The following is a 24826-nucleotide window of genomic DNA, read 5'->3' as shown; positions in this document are numbered from 1 at the left end:
GTCCCACACAGCCTCATATAACCTCGCCTGTGGCACAAGGCTACGTACAGCGCACGTGTGGGCCAATGGATACTGATATAAAAATCTTCTGTCTCTGGTGTATGGCACACATGCACACTCATGTTTGGAATACACATAAGGACCACACATCTCGAAAAATCTCCTGTTACAGGTAAGTAACCACCTCTTATCTCACTAAGGGTATGTGTACACTACCCGCCGGATCGGCAGGCAGCGATCAATCCAGCGGGGATCGATTTATCGCGTTGACGCGATAAATCAACCCCTGAGCCCTCTCCCGTCGACTCCTGTTCTCCTGCGCCACGAGAGGCGCAGGCAGAGTAGACGGGGGAGTGGCAGCAGTCTACTCACCGCGGAGAAGACACCACAGTAAGTCGATCTAAGTACGTCGACTTCAGCTATGTTATTCACGTAGCTCAAGTTGCGTAACTTAGATCGATTTTTTTCCCCCCACAGTGTAGACCAGGGCTAAAGAATTTATTGGGATTGTTATCTCAAAAGAATCATTTGCTGAGCCATTATCCCTTAGATTTACAGAAGCTTAACACTTCACTTACAGTTTCAAATACTGGCTTCCCATCTCACATATAATGGAAGACCTGAATTAATGTGGTGGAAGGCAAATAAAAAAAATAGTCTCCAAACCCTACAACCTCAGAATAGCCATATTCTCTGTTATCACATCACATCCTTTCCATTGTGATTGCACCATGTGTCCAATGCTAATAAAGAGTATTAAATCTTACAATTGTGTTTACATATTGGAAAGATACTGCTTTAATACCATGCTCTAGAAACCTGCCAGTGAATTTACAATTGTTTTATCAGCATACCACTGGTTGGTTAGTACTGTTTTGTTCAAATGATGATCATTGCTTCATGGAAGAAGGACTTGGAATTGGGTGCATGGACTTATGTGCAGTATTATGCTTTTGTATTTTACAAAATTTTGATATTATTGAATAATGTTTGCAGCAGAATCTGTGCTGTAGTTATCCTGCTGGGTACTTTTAACCTGAAGGTATTTGGAATTGTTTTGGACCTAAGAGCAGAAGAAGGATTTCCCTATTTTGTGAGAGAGGATCAGTATCTTTGTAGAATTCTGAAGGGTCCTGGGTGTAGTCTACGCTAGAAAAGATTTGCTGGTATAACTATATGAGCAAACCATTCTAAAGTAAATGCTGCTTCAACTAGCAGAATAGTTTATACCGTTGCCCCAAAGTAAGTGTTACTCGCAAAGGTACTTTTTGCCATTATGATTGCATCTATATTATTCCTTTTGCTGGTATAAAAATATCTTTTCCAAAAAATCTCACCCATAACCAACCTTTTTTCTGGCCTTCATTGTTTGGACTGTGTAATGTAATCTGCCACTATGTAATGTAATCACGATACTCTTGTAAAAAGTGTGTGTGTGTGTATACGTACACCTCTACCCCGATATAACGTGACCCAATATAACATGAATTCGGATAACGCGGTAAAGCAGCGCTCCGGGGGGTGGGGCTGTGCACTCCGGCAGATCAAAGCAAGTTCGATATAACGCCGTTTCACCTATAATGCGGTAAGATTTTTTTGGCTCCCGAGGACAGCGTTATATTGGGGTAGAGAGGGGTGTGTGTGTGTGTGTGTGTGTGGATATATTAAAAAATATTTTTTACATACTTCATAAGTAGATCTCACTTTTTCTGTTTGTCATTCCAGGTGATGCCGCAAGTGTGATTCAGTTTGGTAAATCATCCAAACGATCACCAGAATCGACTCAAATTGGGCAGTATGGGAACGGCTTGAAATCGTAGGTATAACAGAAGCCAGCCTTCTGAGATCTTGGGGTTTGGCTGATAGTGGGCCAGTAAATGTTGAGCTTTAAGTGTTTCCTTTTTATAGAAGTATATAAAGTCACATTTAAAAAGCTACCAACCTTTAAGGGAGTTATGGGTGGCTTTACTTGTTAGCTTTGGATACACTTTGTGTATGTCTGTCTCTCTTTCCTTGTAACTCTTCCTCAGGCAATGAAGCTGGTCCTAGTCCTATGACATCACAATAACTTACACTCCATGCCAATATCATAATGATACTGAGACTAGAGGCTTGAATAACCATTTGCAAATAGGAGGCTACGGTGACCTCTAAAGGTGGATCCTGTAGATACAACATGGCTACCAGTACTGGATTCCTAAAAAATCTTTTGGGATGATTGTGAATCTTTATTGGGAATGAAGTTCCGATTTGCTCTTTTGGTTTGGGGCACATACTACTCCTGGGAGAATTCTGCGCCAAAAAATTAAAAATTCTGCATATTTTAGTTGTTTAAATAACACAGTATAATAAAGCCAGTTTCAATTATTTTGGTCATTTATTTCAAAATGTTTTTCAAAGGGACACTATTAAGGGCCCAAAAGCAAGCTATTCCACTGGTTAGGAAAGATAGAAAATGTGGCAAAAGACCACCTTGGCTTAACCACGAGATCTTGCATGATCTAAAAAATAAAAAGGAGTCATATAAAAAATGGAAACTAGGACAGATTACAAAGGATGAATATAGGCAAACAACACAGGAATGCAGGGGCAAGATTAGAAAGGCAAAGGCACAAAATGAGCTCAAACTAGCTACGGAAATAAAGGGAAACAAGAAGACTTTATCAATACATTAGAAGCAAGAGGAAGACCAAAGACAGGGTAGGCCCACTGCTTAGTGAAGAGGGAGAAACAGTAACAGTAACAGGAAACTTGGAAATGGCAGAGATGCTTAATGACTTCTTTGTTTCGGTCTTCATCGAGAAGTCTGAAGGAATGCCTAACATAGTGAATGCTAATGGGAAGGGGGTAGGTTTAGCAGATAAAATAAAAAAGAACAAGTTAAAAATCACTTAGAAAAGTTAGATGCCTGCAAGTCACCAGGGTCTGATGGAATGCATCCTAGAATACTCAAGGAGCTAATAGAGGAGGTATCTGAGGCTCTAGCTATTATCTTTGGAAAGTCATGGGAGATGGGAGAGATTCCAGAAGACTGGAAAAGGGCAAATATAGTGCCCATCTATAAAAAGGGAAATAAAAACAACCCAGGAAACTACAGACCAGTTAGTTTAACTCTGTGTCAGGGAAGATAATGGAGCAAGTAATTAAGGAAATCATCTGCAAACACTTGGAAGGTGGTAAGGTGATAGGGAACAGCCAGCATGGATTTGTGAAGAACAAATCATGTCAAACCAATCTGATAGCTTTCTTTGATAGGATAACGAGCCTTGTGGATAAGAGTGAAGCTGTGGATGTGGTATACCTAGACTTTAGTAAGGCATTTGATATGGTCTCGCATGATATTCTTATTGATAAACTAGGCAAATACAATTTAGATGGGGCTACTATAAGATGGGTGCATAACTGGCTGGATAACCGTACTCAGAGTTGTTATTAATGGTTCCCAATCCTGCTGGAAAGGCGTAACGAGTGGGGTACCGCAGGGGTCTGCTTTGGGACCGGCGCTGTTCAATATCTTCATCAACGACTTAGATATTGGCATAGAAAGTACGCTTATTAAGTTTGCGGATGATACCAAACTGGGAGGGATTGCAACTGCTTTGGAGGACAGGGTCATAATTCAAAATGATCTGGACAAATTGGAGAAATGGTCTGAGTTAAACAGGATGAAGTTTAACAAAGACAAATGCAAAGTGCTCCACTTAGGAAGAAAAAATCAGTTTCACACATACAGAATGGGAAGAGACTGTCTAGGAAGGAGTACGGCAGAAAGGGATCTAGGGGTTATAGTGGACCACAAGCTAAATATGAGTCAACAGTGTGATGCTGTTGCAAAAAAAGCAAACATGATTCTGGGATGTATTAACAGGTGTGTTGTGAGCAAGACACGAGAAGTCATTCTTCCGCTCTACTCTGCTCTGGTTAGGCCTCAGCTGGAGTATTGTGTCCAGTTCTGGGCACCGCATTTTAAAAAAGATGGGGAGAAATTGGAAAGGGTCCAGAGAAGAGCAACAAGAATGATTAAAGTTCTTGAGAACATGACCTATGAAGGAAGGCTGAAAGAACTGGGTTTGTTTAGTTTGGAAAAGAGAAGACTGAGAGGGGACATGATAGCAGTTTTCAGGTATTTAAAAGGGTGTCATAAGGAGGAGGGAGAAAACTTGTTCACCTTAGCCTCTAAGGATAGAACCAGAAGCAATGGGTTTAAACTGCAGCAAGGGAGGTCTAGGTTGGACATTAGGAAAAAGTTCCTAACTGTCAGGGTGGTTAAACACTGGAATAAATTGCCTAGGGAGGTTGTGGAATCTCCATCTCTGGAGATATTTAAGAGTAGGTTAGATAAATGTCTATCAGGGATGGTCTAGACAGTATTTGGTCCTGCCATGCGGGCAGGGGACTGGACTCGATGACCTCTCGAGGTCCCTTCCAGTCCTAGAATCTATGAATCTGTCAACAAATATGTCTAATAATACAGACCAAAAAAAAAAATTCTGGTAAATTTTTTTTTTACAAATAATATTAATACAGAATTTAGAGTAATTCATTTAAATTACAATACAGAACTGTATTTCCTGCACTTGTCAGAAGCAGTTCAAAGACTTGGGGGTATCAGGGGTAACAGGAGCTGAGGGAGAGAGTAGGAGCCTGGGAGTGAAGCTGGAGGGTATTGAGTGTGGTTGGGAGAAGGTGTTGTTTTTTGGGGTCGGGTGGGGGGAAGGGATTGTTAGAGAGTTGGGAAGCCTCCCCCATGCAGACCCTGGCTAAGCCCTAGCCTTTCCCATTCAGTCAGACGCATCTGCCCCTGTCCCCACACCCCCCTATCCCCATGGGTCTCTGCAGCCTCCTCCCCCATCCCCAAGTGTTCCTGCAGCCTCCCTCCCCAGGCTCAACACTGTCACCCCACAAGCTCCTGAGCCCATGCTGCACTAGCCCACTAGTCCCCCACACTAGCCATTCTGAACCCCAGTCTGTGACACCTCCCCCCAACAGCCTTGTTGTACTCTGTCGTAACCTGGCTCCGCGGGCAGGGTGCTGTGATTAACTTCTACTCCTGGGGGAAGTCTGCAGCACTGGGCACTCATAGAAATTTTTTTCCCCACAGAAAATACATTCTGCCCCAGAAGTGCTGCAGTTCTGCCTTTTGAACACTAGAAGCCGCTGTGGCGCCAGAACAGCTTGCTGTGGCGCCAGAACAGCTTGCTGTGTCCATGTGGCTGGTTGTTCTGGTGATACAGCGGCCTCTGGTGGGCAAAAGGCGGAACTGTAGCATTTCTTGGGCAGAATATATTTTATGCAAGGAAAAACAAAATTATGCGGGACAGATGAAATTCCCCCAGGAGTAACATACCAAAATGAAAGCTTATTTTGGGGGCATCAAGACTTTAAAAGTGACTATTGGGTGTCTCAATTTTAGGTGTCAGCTGAGTATCTAAAATCACAAGTCGCCTCTGAAAAGCGTGGCCTGGACCACTAATTTTTCCATTTTTTTCCTCTTTTAAAGTCTGTGAATTTGGACAATTGGACAGGGGGAAATGTCTGACACAGAATATAGATTAATGGGTTTCTGTATTACAGTAGTTCCTAGAGGCCCCAACCAGGATCAGAATCCCATTGTGTTAGGTCTGGTCCACACTAACCCCCCATTTCGAACTAAGGTACGCAAATTCAGCTACGTTAATAATGTAGCTGAATTCAAAGTACCTTAGTTCGAACTTACCGCGGGTCCAGACGCGGCAGGTAGGCTACCCCGTTGATGCTGCGTACTCCTCTCGCCGAGCTGGAGTACCGGTGTCGACGGCGAGCACTTCCGGGATCGATTTATTGCGTCTAGACAAGATGCGATAAATCGATCCCAGAAGATTGATTGCTTACCGCTGGACCCGGAGGTAAGTGTAGACCTACCCCAAGACATTGTACAAACAAAAGCCGACAGTCCATGCCCTGAAGAGCTCACAATCTAAATAAACAAGATGGACAAAGGGTGGGGAGTGCACAAAGAGAAGCGACTCACCCAGGGTTATGCAGCAGGTCATTGGCAGAACTGGGTATAAAAGCCAGGTGTCTTGAGTCCGGTCCAGTGCAACATCTGCTGGAGCACGCTGCTTCTCATTTGAACAGTTTTCTAATGCAAAGACAAGTTACAGAAATTCTAGTTTTCTTCAAGTGATGGTCCCTATGTGTATAACACATATGGGTACACAAGTGCACCATGCGTCCGAGTCCAGAGATTTTTAGTAAAAAGTGTCCGTTGGTTCACACCTGTGCAGTTACTCTCCTCGTGTTCTGAACCAAGAGTACAATGGGCAGTGTGGACCAACCCTGCTCCAGTTCCTTTTTACTATCACGTGGCCTGAGTCAGAATCTTCTGGGTCTACAGCTGCTTCTATCATTTTCTTTAATCTGTAATTGTATATTGTAAATAGTTATTTAGTATTTTAGTATTTTCAATATTTGTTCCCTGCCTTGGGAAAATTCTCTCTGGAAGGCAAGGACTATGCCTTGTGTCCTGGGGTTTAAGAACTGTTTCTGTTTCCTGCCCCTGCTTCTTTTCAGTGAGTGACTAACACCAGCACTGCCTTTACTGCCTCGGTGAGGTTCACGTCTGCTAATTAGAGCATCTGCCACTCCTTCCCTCCTCAGACTTGGGTTTGAGAGCTCAGACTGAAAAAGCCATGAGACCCCAGTTCGATCTGGGCCAAGAAGCCCACTCTGCACACTGATCTCAATAAATGGGCAGTGCCCCTCCGAACACGAGCTCAGGAGCTGAGACTACAACTTCCAAGCCCAGAGAATGAATTAGAGTAAGGGGCACTGTCACAAGCATCGGGACAGATGCTCTGAAAAGATCCATCCCTGGTTCTGTCCAAGTCAAGCAAGTCCTTGCGTATGGATGATAAGGACTTAGGCCCAGGTAAGTTGCCCTCTACAGGAGAATGTGGTGCGCAGGAATATGGATCCATTGGTACCAGTCGTGGTGCTGATGTATAAACCAAAGGACAGGCGTTCCATTACCTTCAACATCCAGATCAGACTCCAGTATCCATTATAACCAGGGAAGTCTCAGCTCTGGTGGCCCAACCACCCATACACCTAGCACCCTGAGATCCGTGTCTCCCTGGAGGACATTTTTGCTCTCCCTGTCCTCAATCCCTTCTCCTCTTATCTCCAACCTTATTTAGATATAACATCACACCTGGAAGAAACCACCTCGAGTACACTGGGGTGATCTCTACATCCATGAATCTGAGTACCCATCCGTCTGTACCAATGGTTCTGCTTGTCAATTAGGAACCTATCTTCTGATCTGATGAGTCAGAGGCTCCAGATGAACCTCTACCCTTGCATAGGGCGATGAGTCTGGCCAGAAGCTCCAGTAGATCTGGGTCCTGTCTCTGCCAAGATATGACTTCACAGTGCCATGGGGTTGGCTCCAACTGGTTCACTCCTCATACTGGTATTACTGGAGGCCCTGGGACCCTTAATCTAGGCACCCCAGATCTGTGCATGAACCTTATATACCTTCTCCTAGCTGACGCCAACCAGCTTCATCAGAGTGTGAAGAGGAGGAAGTCGTGTCAGATTCACGAGTTTCGGCGGCCATTTCATCGTCCTTGCCAAATGAAGTAGTCACCCCATCTTCACCATCTCTGCCTGATGATCACAGGCAATATCATGAACTCTTACAAAGAGTGGCATCTGAGCTGCAGATCCAGCTCAAGGAGGTTCCAAGAGCCTCAGCATAGACTATTAAACATCTTACAACCCTCGAGTCCCAGTCAAGTGACCCTCCCAGTCAGTGAGGGCAGAGTAGTGTGGCACACTCCTGCCTCAAGCATTCCCTTCCCAAAAAGGGTTGAGAAGTGTTACTTCATTCCACCTACAGGAGTGGAGTTTGAATGATGGTCCCTATTGGATTCCACTGAGGCTTATGGTCCGGAACCTGAGAATTTAAAAGTAGTAGTGTCTGTTGGTCCGCACATGTGCCCTTGCTCCATCTCAAGGTTTCTTCTCAGGCAACAAAGGACGGGGCAGACTGACTGCACCCTCAGTTTTCTCACCACCACATGATCCAAGTCAAAGCTGCTGGTGTCCTCTCATCTTTCTCTGATGCACTTTAAAAAAACCACCACCACCACCTGTTTTTAGAATTGTACGTAGTTTTAGTGGTTGTTTTTTCAGTAGTTTCAGTCTTAGTGTTAGTTTTCAGGAATTAAGAGACTTGGAGACTCCATTTCTCCAATTCTGATGCTGATGACATCGGGGTTCAAGATCTGCACCTCCTGTCCATGTTCATTCTCGATCATTGATGAGCAACGCTGCCCTGTACTGCTTGGGAGAAGCCCACATTTGATCCAGGTGCAGTGTCCTCTTGTCCTTCCCAAACTGTACCTGGGAAGACTGGGCTCTCCGTCTCAAGAAGCACCTCATAGAGGTTGTCATGAAGCTCATCATAGACTCATCATTTCGCAGATGGGGTGCCCATGTGAGTGAGCACATGACCCAGGGGACTTGGACCACTTGGGAATCCAGAGTGCATATCAACATTCTGGAGCTTTGAGCGGTACAGAGGGTGTGTCATGCATTTCTCCCATCTATTCGCTCCCATCATATTCTCGTTATGTTGGACAATAACGCTGTCATTTATTATATCAACAAACGGGCATCTGGTCACTGGCGCTTTGTGCAGAAGTGTTCTAGTTGTGCAATTGGTGCCTTGACCGCAAGATCTTGTTGTCGGAAGCCTATATTCCAGAGACTCAGAACGTGATTGTTGGCGCTCTCAGCAGGAAATTCATGACCGACCATGGATGGCATGACACCATAGGTCAGCGATGTTTTCAACCAGTGGGAGACTCTGACCAGGGATCTCTTTGCTTCCTACAGCAATAGCAGATGCATCACATACTGTTCCAGAGGGGATCTCGCACCCATTTCCAAGGCGATGCCCTCGTCATCCGCTGGTCACATCAGATCAATTATGCCTTTCCCCTGCTAGTGCTGCTGCCGCATGTCATCTACAAGATCAGGCAGGAGAGCGCCACGGTTATTCTGATAATCCTATTCTGACTTTGCCAATTCTGGTTTCCCCACCTTCTCTGCATGTGAGTGGCTCCTCCACAAGACCATTACCTCCTGTTCAGACTAGTTATGGCACCTGGGGTCTTGACAAAAGTCTTTTTCAGTGGTGGCGACCTGGATGAGAAGAAACAGCTTTACTGTCTTTCCAGATCCAGCATGGAGGTCCAGACAGCAGCCTCATTCCTAGTCTGCCTATTATCTCTCCTGGGAATCTGTATCAGCGAAAAAAGTCAACTTTGATTCCCAGAAGGACCACAGATTTCATAGAAACGATTTTGGACTTGACTACAGCAAGAGCCTACCTCTCCTAATGGAGAGATTCCACACCATGAGCAATTTTGATAAAATAGGTCTGCAGCAAACCTCAGACTCCAGTCAGGGTCTGCCCTTCCCTTCTAGGCATCGTGGCCTCATGCACCCACGTAACACCATTTGCCAGGCTCCACCTCCACTTCGGTCTGTCTACTCCCCAGATGACAGTGCCAGAATAACCATCCTGGTCAAGGCGATGGCTTCTCCTGCCTGGTGGGCAAACCCAGAAAAAGTTTGTGAGGGTTCTTTTTCTCACACCCTCACGCGAGGCGACTATCGTCACGGATGCTTCCCTCTAAGGTTGGGGAGCCCACATGAACAATCGCATTGCACAAGGCACCTGGACTCCTTGAAAAGCCAGGATGCATATCATCAACCTACTGGAATTCAATCTACCTTGCAGCAGTGAGCGCCTTTCATCCTCTGATTGAAGGCCATACTATCTTCACTCATTCAACGAGGATTAGAATCCTGAAGGAACTAATTAGAATTTTCCCACCAGTGGTTAAACCAACACTACAAAGGAATCTTAATCTGATCCTTACCACATCCCCTTTTGAACCAATGGCCACTTGTTCCATGTCCCACCTGTTGATGACAGTTGCCTTTCTAGTTGCCATCACATCAGCCAGAACAGTGAGCGAGCTGGGAGCACTTATGGAAGATCCATTATATACCATTTTTCATAAAAAGGTCTTTCTTCGCCTCCACCAAAATTCATCCCTAGTGTAATTCCTGAGTTTCACATAAATCAAACCATCCACTTACCGCTATTTTTTCCCCCAAAACCTCATGCTTCTGATGAGGAGAGAAGGCTTCTCTCTCTCTCTAGATGTCCAATGGGGTACTGGCATTCTATCTGCAGAGAACAAAAGCAATTAAGAAAACACATAGAATATTTATTGCCTCAGCAAAGTGATCAAGGGTCAAGCATTATCCACCCAGAGACGCTCACTGACTGGAGCTCAGGCAGCAGCATCCTTCTCTACTAACTAGCAGGTATCCTCCCTCCAACCCTGGGAGGGCATGAGAATCCACTCCATTAGAGCGCAGGCAACCTCTACAGCATCTCTACGAGACATACCTCTATTAGATATGTGTAGGGTGGCTACCTGGAGCTCTGTCCATACCTTCACAAAACATTATGCATTGGGCCAAACATCTGCTGCAGATACAGCTGTGGGAATGGCAGTACTGCAGATATCCATACCATCTGCATCCTTGCACCAACCTCCTGTTTCCTAATCTCCTATGTATGCACATAGGGGCCATCTCTCAAAGAAGTGGAGGTTATTTACCTGTAACTGGAGGTTCTTCAAGGTGTGTGGTCCCTATCTGTATTCCACTGCCTGTCGTCCGTCCCCTCTGTTGCGTATCATGACTGGATTCATGGTAAGAGGAGGAACTGGAGCGTCCTCATTCCACACTTTCCCTTCTGCCCTTGGTTCAGAGCACGAAGAGAGCAATTGTGCATATGTGGACCACAGGACACTGCTTACTAAAAATCTCCAGACTTGGGTGCATGATGTGCATGCGTACCCAAAGAACCTCCAGTTACAGGTAAGTAACTTCCATTGTCCTTTATTGGGGGAGCGCTTGAGGGGATGGGAATGGTGGGAAGAGTGGGGGAGAAGAAAACTGGCAGAGGTGTAGAAATGGGAAAGGAGAGAGAAGCATAATGGACAGGGAGGGTGAGGTTGGACAGGGCTGTTCGAGAGGCCACTGGGTCCAGTGGCCTGGAGCTAGTGCTGGCCACTGTTGGCAAGAAGCTCTGAAGGTTGTAGTGATTCCCTAGTTTGTGCCCTGTGAGCTCTTCTAGCTGCTGCTGCTGCTCCCCATGTGGCTGGAGGAAGTAATGCCCATTTGGCCTTGCACTGTATATGTATCCAGCTGAGTCTGGAGCAGGTTTTCTGCGGAGCTAGACGATCCTACCTTTGGCTATAGCTGGTGCTGGATGTTTTGGGGAACAAGCCCAGAGGCCTCCATCTCATCCAGGGGTGGGCAAACTTTTTTGGCTGAGAGCCACATTGGGGTTCTGAAACTATATGGAGGGCCGGGTAGGGAAGGCTGTGCCTCCACAAACAGCCTGGTCCCCGCCGCCATCCGCCCCCTCCTACTTCCCTCCCCCTGACTGCCCCCCTCAGAACCTCCAACCCCCCTGCTCCTTGTCCTCTATCTGCCCCCTCCCACCCCCTGAGTGCACCCCCTCAGAACTCCCAACCCATCCAACCCCCCTGCTCCTTGTTCCCTGACCGCCCCCTCCCAGGACCCCCCACCCCCTGACTGCCCCCGGGACCGCACCCTCATCCAACCCCCCCCCCCCCAGTCCCCTGACTGACCCGACCCCTATCCACACCCCCTCCCCCTCTCAGGCCCTCCGGGACTCCCACGCCTCTCCAACCCTCCCTGTCCCCTGACTGCCCCCTCCCGGGACCTCCTGCCCTATCGAATGGCTCCCTGTCCCCTGACTGCCCCCTCCCGGGACCCCCCGCCCCATCAAACGGCTCCCTGTCCCCTGACTGCCCCCTGGAACCTCCTGTCCCCTTAACATGCTGCTCAGAGCACCAGGACTGGCAGCCACGCTGCCTGGCCGGAGCCAGCCACACAGTCTAGAGCACCAGAGCAGGCCGGCAGCTCTCGCAGCCATACTGCCCAGCAGGAACTCGCCACCCAGAGTGCTGGCGGCATGGTGAGCTGAGTCTGCGGGGGAGGGGAGACAGCAGGGAAGGGGCCCGGGGCTAGCCTCCCCGGCTGGGAGCTCAAGGGCCGGGCAGGAGGGTCTCGTGGGCCGGATATGGCCCACGGGCCACAGTTTGCCCACCTCTGATCTAATCCTACGAAAATATGTTCTTTTCTGGATTGTCATCTGTGTGGGGTGAATAAGGTTATTTAGAGCATGAGTGATTTTGAATTTTTGTTTGTACAGCATGACAAGATGTTTCTCTTAAACCATTTTGAGATATTCGAATATTATCTCATGTTTGGCATTTCAAAATTAATTAAAAAAATATATAGTTTGGGGGAAGGGACCCTGGTAGCCCAGGACTTGTAGAAGAAAGTGTTGAGTTTTTTCAGACTGACTTTCCACACACTCTAAAATCTGCCTCCAGGGGTTCCATGCGGATTGGGAAGGATTTTATCCTGTTCACTAAGAAAGACACCACTATGACCTGCCTCTTCCTGTCACGCACATTTCACGAGGAAGAAGGGATCGATGAGGTTTGCATGCCCTTTGTCACTCTAAAATATAATGCTAGGTATTTGCTAAGATGAGCTTTCTGTTATTTTCTGTACCTCATCTAAGAGGAAAAGAACCTGTTCGGAAGTTGATTTTTCTTGTGGTTTACAATGTACTTGGGGTAAAATATCTTGGTTTGAGAAAATAAACTGTATAAAAAGGTAAATCCGAGGAGATGGGAAACAAGGGTTTTTGGGTGTTGGACACTGAATTAATACTCAGCTGTTATTGGAGGGGGTAGGAAGGGGATCAATGTTGTATGTAGAGGCCATCAGAAGAAATAACTTAACCCAAGCATGGGAGCCAGTGAAGTGTTTTTTTTATCAAGAGAAAGTGTTGGCGCTTCATCTTAATCTCCATCCAATCCTTTCCACAGGTGATTGTCCCACTGCCCACCTGGAACACACGTACCCAGGAGCCCATGACCGATAATATGGAAAAATTTGCAATTGAGACTGAGCTCATTTACAAGTATTCCCCCTTCAAGTCAGAGCAAGAGGTGATGGAGCAGTTTAAGAAAATCCCTGGGGAGAAGGGTAAGTGTCAGCTGATGCTGGGCATGGGGCAATTGGAGATGGAAACAGGAGAAGGCATTTGGATGGCATTAGATGGAGCTAACCTCAAGTTTGTCACCTACTCAGGGACCTTAGTGATTATCTTTAATCTCAAACTGATGGATAATGGGGAGCCAGAGCTGGATGTGACCTCCGACCCCCGAGATATCCAGATGGCAGAAACCCCCCCTGAAGGAACGTAAGTGCAACAGGTGCTGGGGTTGTCCCTGTGAATGGTTTGTGGTGTTTGTAGGCTGATATGTTCTGTTCAGGCAGGTGAGTTGATGAGAATTCTGCATTCTGGAGTGCATCAGGTTGGGATTTCAGAAGTTCCTTGGCTCTCCTGTTCAGTGTTCCCTCTAATTTTTCCCACGCATGTGCGGAATGAATTTTATGTGTACACCTCTACCCCGATATAACGCGATCTGATAGAACACAAATTTAGATACAACGCAGTAAAGCAGCGCTCCAGGGGGAGCGGGGCTGCGCACTCCGGTGGATCAAAGCAAGTTTGATATAACGCGGCTTCACCTATAACGTGGTAAGATATTTTTGGCTCCTGAGGGCAGCGTTATATCGAGGTAGAGGTGTACCAATATGGAGCTGATGTGTGACACATGAGCTTCATATTGGTTCACCTAACAAAATTCATGTGATGGGGGTGAGGCTGAGGGGTTCGGAGTGTAGGAGGGGGCTCAGAGCTGGAGCAGAGGGTTGGTGTGCAGGAGGGTGAGGGCTCCGGCTGGGAGTGTGGGCTCTGGGGTGGGGCCAGGGATGAGGAGTTTGGGGTGCAGGCTGGCCCTGGGGCTACAGCGGGGAGAGAGGACTCCCATCAGCTCTCTCTCCCCGCAGCAGCACCTGGGCTGGGGGGGGGAGAGGTGCCGTGGACGGGCTGGGGGAGGAGCGCTTCTCACCCCTAGCTATGGCAGGTTAGGGCACGGGCCTCTCTCCCCTGGCCAGGGCTGGGTTGGGGGAGGGGTGCCTCTGCCCCGGCCATGGCAGGTCCGGGGCTGGTGGAAAGGCATCTCTCTGTGTGGCAGTCCTGAGCGCCTGCGTGGCACTTAATAGGCTGCTGTGTGGCTACGCAGCTTAGAGGGAATTTACCTCCTGCTCCCTGACGATGCACTTAACAGCTCATGGAAGTTCTTCTTGTGTTCTGGATGGCCAAAGAGGACAATAGCACATTAGCAAACGTGGCACTGATACTTGATTAATTCAGATGGGGGGAGGGAGAGACCTGGGGTATAGAGTAAGTTTATAATCATTTGAAAGAAGGGATTACTGGGATGGAAGGCAAATCTCTAGGCCTCCCTCTCAAACTGTTGAGTTGGGTGGCTACATCCACATTGTGACCAGACATGGAGTTCTGGTGATGCTAGCTGCCTAACCAAGGTGAGGGGGCAATAGGACTGGATTTGAATGTTGGGATCTCTGTTCAACGGACTGGGTGTAGGGCCTTTTTGGGATGGGAACCCTCTGTTCAGTGTAGGGGAGCCTGGGGCACTGGTCAGACACACACAGGATCCTTTACTCAGTAAAGGGGAGACTGATATGGATGGGCAAAGGCTTCCTCTGTGAAGGGGAGCCGGGGGCAGTGCTCAGGGTGGCTCATCATGGTGGAATGCAGACACGAGCAAGCTAGGAAGTTTTGTCCACCCTGCAAGCTGGTTTATAGCAAGAAAATAAACTGGTCCTAAACCAACCAAATAGATCCAAACTAAAAATCTCCAGCTGCGGCTCAAACCTTGGCCTTTACTCAAACAGGCTGCATGCACCCTCCCTAGATTGCCCATCTCCCACAGAAGCCCACCTCCAAAGCCTGCTGAAGCCTTTTCTAACTGCCTCAGCTACCTCACAGTGCCATGCTGATTCATCTTGACCTCACCCTGTTTTCAAGTATATGAAAATTCTGTCTCTGGTGAAAGATTGGTGGAGCCTCATAACTTCATTTGCCACAGTGAGTCCTGTGCTCAAGGGAAGACAGTGTAGGAGGTGCTTGGGAACCGAGATGGGGAATTTTCTGCTTTGGAAAGCAGAGTAGGGGACAGGGCATATGAAAAGATGGGGTCTTCATTTTGATGTATGGGAACCTGGAAGCATTGGGACAGATAGAGGAGAAGGTTCTTCGCTGAAGGGAGTATGCGGTGGTATTTGTGGACTGATTACATGCAAGGGAGTTGTCTCCTCAATGAAGGTGCTCAGTGTGGAAGAAAGATGGATTAAGACAAGATCTCGGCTTGAGTAAGGGGTTGTGGGACATTGCTTGGCAGATGAATTGGCATAGGAGTCTGTGCAGTGCTTCCTGGACCATGGATATTGGTCAGGAATAGATTGGGGAAGGGAGGGACTTATGACTTGGTATGGGGAGAGTGTTGGGGTGCTGCTCAGGGTTGGATAGGATGGGCTGTCTTCTCTGGTATGTGGAGTGGAGGGCACTGCTTGGGTTTGATTGGACTATCTGGTTTCTGTAAGCTCATTCCTCTTGCAGGAAGCCAGAGCGTCGCTCCTTCCGTGCCTATGCTGCTGTCCTTTATATTGATCCCAGAATGAGGATCTTCATCCACGGACACAAAGTGCAAACCAAGCGACTTTCCTGTTGCCTCTACAAGCCCAGGTAGGAGCCATGACTTAGGGGGGGCCACGTTCAGCCACAAGGCCCCTGTGGTCCCGTTATATCCCTGGTAGCTTGCTGGGTGTGTTTGTCATGTATAAGACAATGTAGAAGCCATAAAAATCAAGCGACAGTGTCTAATTTGAAGTCATAGAGCAAGATTTTCAATAGTGATCAGCGTTTGCCTACCTCTGCTCTCATTAAGGTCAAGGAAAAGGCCAAGGCTTCAGAAAATCCTCCTTGGAACCGATGGAGTTCAGTTCCCTTTCAGGGCATACAGAGGAGTGAAGGTCATGTTCTTTGCCATGTCACAACTTTGTTTCAGACAACAATAACCAGTTTGGTATGGTTGGGAAATTCCCACCTGGGGTATTATGAAAATTACATCATGTGGAAATGAAAATAGGCGCAGTGTCTAGAAACACTAAGTGTGTGGTGGTGGTCTTTTTAGGTACAGCAGTTTTAACTTTATATGATGTCTGGGCAAAGTTGTTTTTTCCTCATTTTAAACCTACTCAGACATCAACTTCCAAATCCATGAAGTCAGACTGTGGGGAAAAAAAATAGGTGATGTTATGGTAGGGGTCTACTGTAGACCACCAAATCAGGAGGAGGACATAGATGAGGCATTTCTAAAACAAATAACAAATATCCAAAACTCAAGACATGGTAGTAATGGGGAACTTTATCCTGACATCTGTTGAAAAGGTAACACTCCAAAACACAAAATATCCAATAAGTTCTTGGAGTGTATTGGGGACAACTTTTTATTTAAGAACATAAGAATGGCCATATTGAGTCCTGTCTTCTGACAGTGGCTGGTGCTAGATGCATCAGGAGGAACGAACAGAACAGGACAATTTATCCATGGAACTGGAAGAATTTTGGAAAATGCTACCATGGCAGTCCTGGATTTTAATCTCTTACCTAGCAGCCTAAATTTGGCCTCCTAGACTTTCCATATGTCATTGGTACCTACCTGTACCATGAGCCTCCCCAGCACTGCACATAAGTCTGTCTAGATGTCTTGAGAGGTTTGCAACCTTTTCACCTGGCAGGCAGTTCACCATGTGGTTCTCCTGGACATCACATACCCAACTATCTGTATTTCTAATAATCTAATCCCCCCAATCCAAGTCAAAAACATGGAGACCTGGGAGAAGGTTCGGAATCTGGGGGAAGCATGGGCCATTATAGCAGGGATAAGGGAGAGACAAGAGAGCATGGGGGGGTGAAATCAAATCAGTATCTTAGATGTCTGTATAGTAATGCGAGAAGTATGGGGAATAAGGAGGCGGCACTTCAGTTAATAAACACAACTGTGACGTAGTTGGCATCCGAGACTTGGTGGGATAATATGCATGAATGGACTGTTGGTATAGAAGGGTACAGTTTGCTCAGGAAGGACAGGCAGGAGAAAAAAGGGAGGAGGTGTTGCCTTATATATTAAAATGTATACTCTTGGACTGAGGTTGAGATGGAAATAGGAGACAGACTTATTGAAAGTCTCTGGGTAAAGATAAAAGGAGTAAAAAACAAGGGTGATGTCATGGTAGGAGTCTACTGTAGACCACCTAACCAGGAAGAAGAGGTGGATGAGGCTTTTTTTAAACAACTAACAAAATCGTCCAAAGAACAGGACTTGTAGGTTATTGGGAACTTCAACTACCCAGACATCTGTTGAGAAAATAACACAGAGGGCACAGATTATCCAACAAGTTCTTGGAATGTATTGGAAACAATTTTTTATTTCAGAAGGTGGAGAAAGCTACCAGGGGAGAGACTGTTGTAGATTTCATTTTGACAAATAGGGAAGAACAGGTTGAGAATTTGAAAGCTTAGATTAAAGTGATCATGAAATGGTAGAGTTCATGATCCTAAGGAATGGTAGGAGGGAAACCAGCACAATAAAGATAATGGTTTTCAAGAAGGCAGACTTTAGCAAACTCAGGGAGTTGGTAGGTAAGATCCCATGGGAAGCAAGTGTAAGGGGGAAAACGATTCAAGAGAGTTGGCAGTTTTTCAAAGAAACATTAAGGGCACAAGAACAAACTATCCCACTGCATAGGAAAAATAGGAAGTATGGCAACAGAGCACCCTGGCTTAACTAGGAGATTGTCAATGATCTGAAACTCAAAAAAAAAAAAAAAAAAAAAAAAAAAAAGGTGGAAACTAGGTCAAATTACAAAGGATGACTATAAACAAATTACACAAGTATGTAGGGATAAAATTAGAAAGGCCAAAGCACAAAAGGAGATTAAAGTAGCTAGAGACATAAATGGTAACAAGAAAACATTCTACAAATACATTAGAAGAAAGAGGAAGACCAAGGACAGGGTAGGCCCATTACTCAATGAGTGGGGTGGGGGAACAACTGAAAATGGCAGAAATGCTTAATGTCGTCTTTATTTCAGTTTTCACCAAAATGGTTAGTAGCGATTAGACATTGAACATAGTGAATGCCAGTGAAAATGAGGTAGGATCAAAGGCTAAAATAGGAAAAAAGCAAGTTAAAAATTACTTAGACTAGTTAAATGTCTTCAGGTCACCGGGGCCTGATGAAATGCATCCTAGAATACTCAAGGAGCTGACTGAGATCATATCTGAGCTATTAGTGATTATCTTTGAGAAATCATGGGAGACCGGAGAGATTCAAGAGGACTGGAAACGGACAAATATAGCGCCAATCTTTAAAAAGGGAAATAAGGACAACCCGGTGAATTACAGACCAGTCAGCTTAGCTTCTGTACCCGGAAAGATAATGGAGCAAATAATTAATCAATTAGAAGATAGTAAGGCGATAAATAACAATCAGCATGGGTTTGTCAAGAACAAATCGTGTCAAACCAACCTGATAGCTTTCTTTGACAGGGTAATGAACCTTGTGGATACAGGGGAAGTGGTAGATGTGGTCTATCTGACTTTAGTACTGCTTTTGATACTGTCTCCCGTGACTTTCTAATAAAAAAACTAGGAAAATACACCCTAGATGGAGCTATTATAAGGTGGGTGCATGACTGGTGGGAAACTGTTCCCAGAGAGTAGTTATCTATGGTTCACAGTCAAGCTGAAAGGGCTTATCAAGTGCGGTCTCGTAGGGATCCGTTCTGGATCTGGTTCTGTTCAATATCTTCATCCGTGATTTAGATAATGGCTTAGAGACTACACTTGTAAAGTTTGCGGATGATACCAAGCTGGGAGGAATTGCAGGTGCTTTGGAGGATAGGCTTAAAATTTGGACAAACTGGAGAAATGGTGTGAAGTAAATAGGATGAAGTTTAATAAGAACAAATGCAAAGTTCTCCACTTAGGGAGGAACAATCAGCTTTACACATAGAAAATGGGCAATGACTGCCTAGGAAGGAGTACGGGGAAAGGGATCTGGGGGTCATAGTGGACCACAAGCTAAATATGAGTCAACAGTGTAACACTGTGTTGCAAAAAAAGCAAACCTCGTTCTGGGATGTATTAGCAGGAGTATTGTAAACAAGACACAAGACGTAATTCTTCCACTCTGCACTGATTAGGACTCAAATGGGGCATTGTGTTCAGTTGTGGGTGCCACATTTCAGGAAAGATGTGGACAAATTGGAGAAAGTCCAGAGAAGAGCAACAAAAATGATTAAAGGTCTAGAAAACATGACCTATGCAGAAAGATTGAAAAAATTGGGTTTGTTTAGTCTGGAGAAGAGAAGACTGAGAGGGGACATAACAGTTTTCATAAAACTAAGTACATAAAAGGTTGGTACAAGGAGGAGGGAGAAAAGTTGTTCTCCTTAATCTCAGGATAGGACAAGAAGCAACATTATTAAATTGCAGCAAGGGCAGTTTAGGTTGGACATTAGGAAAAACTTCCTAACTGTTAGGGTAGATAAACACTGGAATAAATTGCGGAGGGAGGTTGTGAAATCTACATCATTTAAGAGCAGGTTAGACATACACCTTTCAGGGGTGGCCTAGATAATATTTAGATTTACCTTGAGAGCAGGGGACTGGACTGGATGACCTCTTGAGGTAACTTCTAGTCCTGTGATTCTCTGATTACTATTACTTGCCTCTTCCTAATAAGAGGTGTTCCCTCCCCTGGAGAGAAATCCTCAGTTTGAGAGGATACCATGACATCATCTGGAAGGATGATCCCAACTATGGGATCAATTCCCTCTGCTGCTGCATGATGTTAGACTGTGGGTTGGATTGTTCTGCGTTGTTCCAGAACATCTTGTCTGTGTATCTTTCTGTCTCCCTTAGTTCCTCCAGTTCAGCCACTCTGGTCTCAAGATCCTGTACTCTGTCTCTAAGGGCCATGAGGCTCTTGCACCAAATGCGGGGGGGGAACCCCTTTGGAAGATGGAGGAAGTAGCCAGGAGGACAGCCATTTTAGACTTAATTCTGACCAAGAGGAATTGGTTGTAAATATGGAGGTTGAAGTCAGTTTGCGTGAAAATGATCATGAAATTATAGATTTCATAATTCTAAGGAAAGGGGAAGGAGTGAGAGAAGCAGAATAAGGACGTCAAAAAAGCAGACTCTAACAAACTCAGAACTGATAGGTAAAGTCCATGGAAAGAAAATCTAAGGGATAAAGGAGTTCTGTAGAGCTGGCAGTTCTTCGCATAGATGCATGTATTCCACTCAGGTGTGTGCATGCCAGCGCGCTGGAGCTGGAGGGTTTTGTATAGCAGTAACTGTAGAGGGGTGATGCTCATGACTGTGGCCCCTCCCCTGGCTATATGAGGTGGCACCGCTCTGACCCCTCTCGGTTCTTTCTTACCACATGTAGCTGGAATCAGAGCTTTGTATGCACAACCTTGCATTTAGTCTTTGCTTAGTTTATTGTATAGTTAGTTGATAGTGTTCCCCATTGATGCCCTCGTTGTGGGCCCTCATATGGAGGGGTGATCCCCAAGAGCGACCCCCACACGCTGTGCCTGCTTTGTCTTGGCGAGACCCACCTTAAAAAGTGTGGTCATTCTGTAGGTTGTTCAAGAAGTGGACTCAGGTGGTGAGGGACCTTTGTCTCAAGCAGCACCTGATTGAACAGGTTATGCAGCCTGATCCGGTACCGAGGCTCTACTTGGCTCGAAGATCACCCTCATGTTCAGAGAGTGCTGCTGCCTCTCGTTCTGGAGCAGGCGACTTTCCCAAGATGTTGAGGAGCTGTTCTCTGTTATTGGCACCAAGGAAAAAATGTCATAAGACCAGTGGGGACCGCTCCAGGTCGTGGGCCAACTCCTCTGCCTCCCCAGGAAAAGCAAAGACCAGCACAGGACCGTTCCGGCATGCAGGATGGTGCAGGTACCTCTGACTCTTCCCAAGAACCAAGTGGCAAGGGCAGAAATCCCATATTGTTGACTCTGGTTCTGGCCTCCAGGCATCCATTGAGTCTGGTACCAACGTGGGCAATGCTGGTACTGACTATCCACTGAGTCAATGTATCAGGCTGTGGTGGACTTGCTCTGCCTTTCCATTCTGTCCTCCCTGCTGGTCCAGGGCTTTCCAAGGTTTGTGCCTTTGGCAGACAGTCCAATATAGTGTGCCACTGAACCTTTGTGCCTCTTGGCACCGTGCCTAGATGCTTCTCTTCCTGTGACAGGTATGAAGCTAGTACTGGAATTGGTGCAGGGGACCTCAGCACTGAGACCATCTTTGGACCCGCTGCAGTCAACGCCAAAGGGTGCTCCCATGGCAGCTCATACAACTCTCAACATTGATGTACTCGGGCACTCCAGTACCACTGTCTGCGCTGGGACTGACACTGCCTGTGGCACCAGCAGGGTTGGTGCCAATAGTACTGCCTTCATCGGGGGCACCGATCCACACCTCATTCTGGGCAACGGATGAATCAGAACGCCTGTTGATGCCCTTAGGCATCGCTCCTCCTGGGTCTCTGATTCTAAGTTGGAGTCGTCATCCTCCCACTCTGCATTACCCGATGAACTCCAGGGACCGCCAGTGGACCAATATGACTCCCAGAGTTGGCACGTGACCCGTGGCTGAGACAGGTCCATGTCCTGGCCCCTACTGGCCACCAATGCCCTATCCATATCAGTGGCCTCCTTGGACTCAGTGGGATGCTCCTTGCTCTCAGAGATCCTGCTCTTCATCCTGTTCAAAGTTGAAGTCACCTGGATTAGCCATAAACCCAGGCATCAATGATCTTCCCCTCTGCTGAGCTGCCAGAGTCCTCCCGGGTATGTCTTCCTGGGAGCGAGAGCCGGTTTTGGCTCAGCCAAGACCCTCGTCCTTGTCACCAGATGATGCCATACTTTCTTGTTCACTCTCCCCTTCTATTCCAGAAGACTTCAAGATGTATTAAGAATTTTTACGCTATGTAACTGGATCCCTGGGCATCCAGGAGGAGGTTCTCCAAGAGAACACACCAAACTGGTGGACATTTTACAGCCCGCCATTCCTGGGAGAGTGGTCCTCCCAATTAGTGATGTGCTCCTTGAGCTGGCAAAAGCCCTGTGCTGTACACCACTGGCCTCGGTACCACCAGTGACTAAGTGCATGGAAAATTGCTATTTTGTTCCCAGGCAAAGATTTGAGGGGTTCTATTCCCCTCGGGCCCCGAATTCCCTGGTTGTAGTGGTGGTAAGAGGTTGCAGCAGGGTAGGTTCCAGTTTATCCTCAAGGACAGAGATTCCAAGCGATTGGTTCTTCTGGGCAGGAAGATTTATACCTCATCATCCCTACAGATGAGGATCACAAATCAACAAGCTTTGCTGTCCAAATATGATTTCCTCAATTTGTCAGCCATGTCTAAATTCAATGACCAGTTGCTCAAGGCCTCACGTGAGGAGTTTCGGGCATTCATCGTGGAAGACTGCTTGGTAGCCAAAACGTCCCTGCAATCCACTCTCAATGTTGTGGACTCCTTGGCCAGTGTCATGACCTCGGCAGAAACTATGAGGATGGCTTCCTGGTTGCAAAACTCTGGGATTGCTTTGGATATCCAGAAACCCATTGAAGATTTACCCTCTGACAGCTGAGTCTTATTCCTAGGCATGACAGATGACACTTTGCACTGCTTTAAGGATTCCCGGGCTACTGTAAGATCCTTGGGAGTGTCTGTGCTATCCACGCAAAGACGCCACTATGGGGTGCAGCAGAAGTATTGTCCACAGCATTCCTTTGTGCAGTCTTTCACCCTGGAACAACGGGAGTACCCTAGAAAGAGGGGATCGATCTCAAAAGAGGATGCAGTCAGGCTCAGGCTTCGGGCACTCCATGCTCCCTCCCCCGGCGCTGGCTGAGTACCCATTTTGACTCTTGAGTCCAGAGCACTGGTCCAGTCATTACCCCACCCTCTCTGTTCCTCCATCCCTTTGGGGACAGGCTGGCCCACTTTTACAGTGCTTGGGACTCGATTACTTCTGATAGCTGGGTCCTAGACACTGTCCGATTGGGCTACATAATCCAGTTCCTCTCCACAGCCCCTTTCCACACCCCTCCCCATCCCTCTTCAGGGACCCCTCTCACAAAACACTCTCATTGAGCAAGTCAGCTCTCTGACATTGGGAGCGGTGGAGGAAGTTCTGCCAGAACACTCTGGCCACAGCTTTTACTCCTCGTGCTTCCTGATACTGAAATCCAGCGGGGGGATGAGACCCATTCTCGACCTTCGCAGCCTCAGCAAATCCATCAAGTATGTGAGATTCCGCATGATCACTCTATCAGCGATCTTCCCCGTACAATTTCAGAATGACTGGTTTGCTTCTCTGGACCTACTTTCGTGTGGCAATTCTCCTGAGCCATAGAAAGTTTTTGTTTTGTGGTAGGAGAATGCCACTTTCAGTATACAGTTCTCCTGTTGAGCTCCCACTCAAAAAATTGAGTTCATTGAAGCCCTGTTCGATTCCATGAAGTCGAGGTGTTCCTGCCGACCGACCGCTTCCAGGCAATGCAACAGCTCTTCCTCAGTCTGCAATCTCAGCCCGCCACGACAGTCGCCATGTGTCTGAGCCTATTGGGTCGCATGTCCACTTGCACGCAAGTGGTCCAGTTTTGAAGAGGGAGAAGGCGCAACCTGGCGATGTGGTTCAGGACAGTCTACCACCCTGCCCTGCATTCTCTACACAGTTTGGTTCACCTGCATCCACCAGTCCTAGATTCTTTGCCTTGGTGAGAGTCCCCACACAGTGTGTGCCAAGGAGTCCCCTTCACTTAGCCCTCTCCAACTGACACTTCCCTTCTGGGTGGGTGGGGGGCGCATCTGGACTCGTTGAGGTTGCAGAGCCTTTGTTCAGGACAGGAAGCCTCGCTCCATATCAACGTGTTGGAAATGTGGGCCATCCACAATGTATGTTGTGCCTTCGGGGACCGCATAAGACACTCAATGGTTCGCATGTTACCACTATGATGTACTATGTGAGCAGACAGGGGGGAGCACATTCCAGGTTACTCTGTGTGGAGGTGATCAATCTGTGGCAATTTTGCATCGAAGAAGACATCACTCCAGTAGCAGTCCACTTGCCAGGGGTGCAAAATCATCTCACAGGCCATCTCAGCAGGGTCTTCTCCTTGAACCACAAGTGATTTCTGAAGGAGCGTGTCCTCCAGGTCATCTTTGCAACATGGGGGTGTCTGGACCATCAACCTGTTTGCGACAAAGGAAAACAAAGGGCTGGTCTACACTACACAGTTAGGCCGATGTAAGTCATTTTTTTCCATGCCATGGTGACAAGATTTCGGAAAGGGTTTCTCCACTTTCATTCTCCGATCCGAAACTGGTGCCCCTGTGGACCTAAATATGGTTGTGGCTGCTCTCATGGGCCTGTCATTTGAGCCTTTTAAGTCCTGTCCACTCCCCCTCCTGTCTCAGAAAACGATGTCCCTGATAGCTATCACATGCGCAAGAAGGGTGCGAGAGTTGCAAGTCCTCATGGCCAAGCCAGCTTACACTCCGTTCTCCAAGGACAAAGTGACACTTTGACTGCACCCAAAGTTTTTGTTCAAGGTGGCATCTCAGTTACACTGCCTGAATTTGCGACTTAAGGAAAAACCTGGGTCCTCTTTCCCCTTAGGAACAGC

At 47.0% G+C, this 24826-nt stretch overlaps 1 protein-coding gene across 3 annotated transcripts in view; it reads left to right on the top strand.

Moving 5' to 3' along the window:
• The window catches only part of MORC2 (MORC family CW-type zinc finger 2), a 96860-nt gene that overhangs the window by 27177 nt on the left and 44857 nt on the right, over positions 1 to 24826 (top strand). For all 3 annotated transcript variants that reach the window (XM_054006687.1, XM_054006686.1, XM_054006688.1), the window contains exons 5-9: positions 1726 to 1816; positions 12501 to 12609; positions 13005 to 13164; positions 13270 to 13381; positions 15671 to 15796. In XM_054006687.1, the coding sequence (XP_053862662.1) occupies positions 1726 to 1816; positions 12501 to 12609; positions 13005 to 13164; positions 13270 to 13381; positions 15671 to 15796 (598 nt within the window). The remainder of the gene's footprint in view (positions 1 to 1725; positions 1817 to 12500; positions 12610 to 13004; positions 13165 to 13269; positions 13382 to 15670; positions 15797 to 24826) is intronic.

Source organism: Malaclemys terrapin, chromosome 16 (assembly GCF_027887155.1).
Source record: "Malaclemys terrapin pileata isolate rMalTer1 chromosome 16, rMalTer1.hap1, whole genome shotgun sequence".
Taxonomy (NCBI): domain Eukaryota; kingdom Metazoa; phylum Chordata; order Testudines; family Emydidae; genus Malaclemys; species Malaclemys terrapin.
This window is presented reverse-complemented; position numbering and strand designations above follow the sequence as displayed.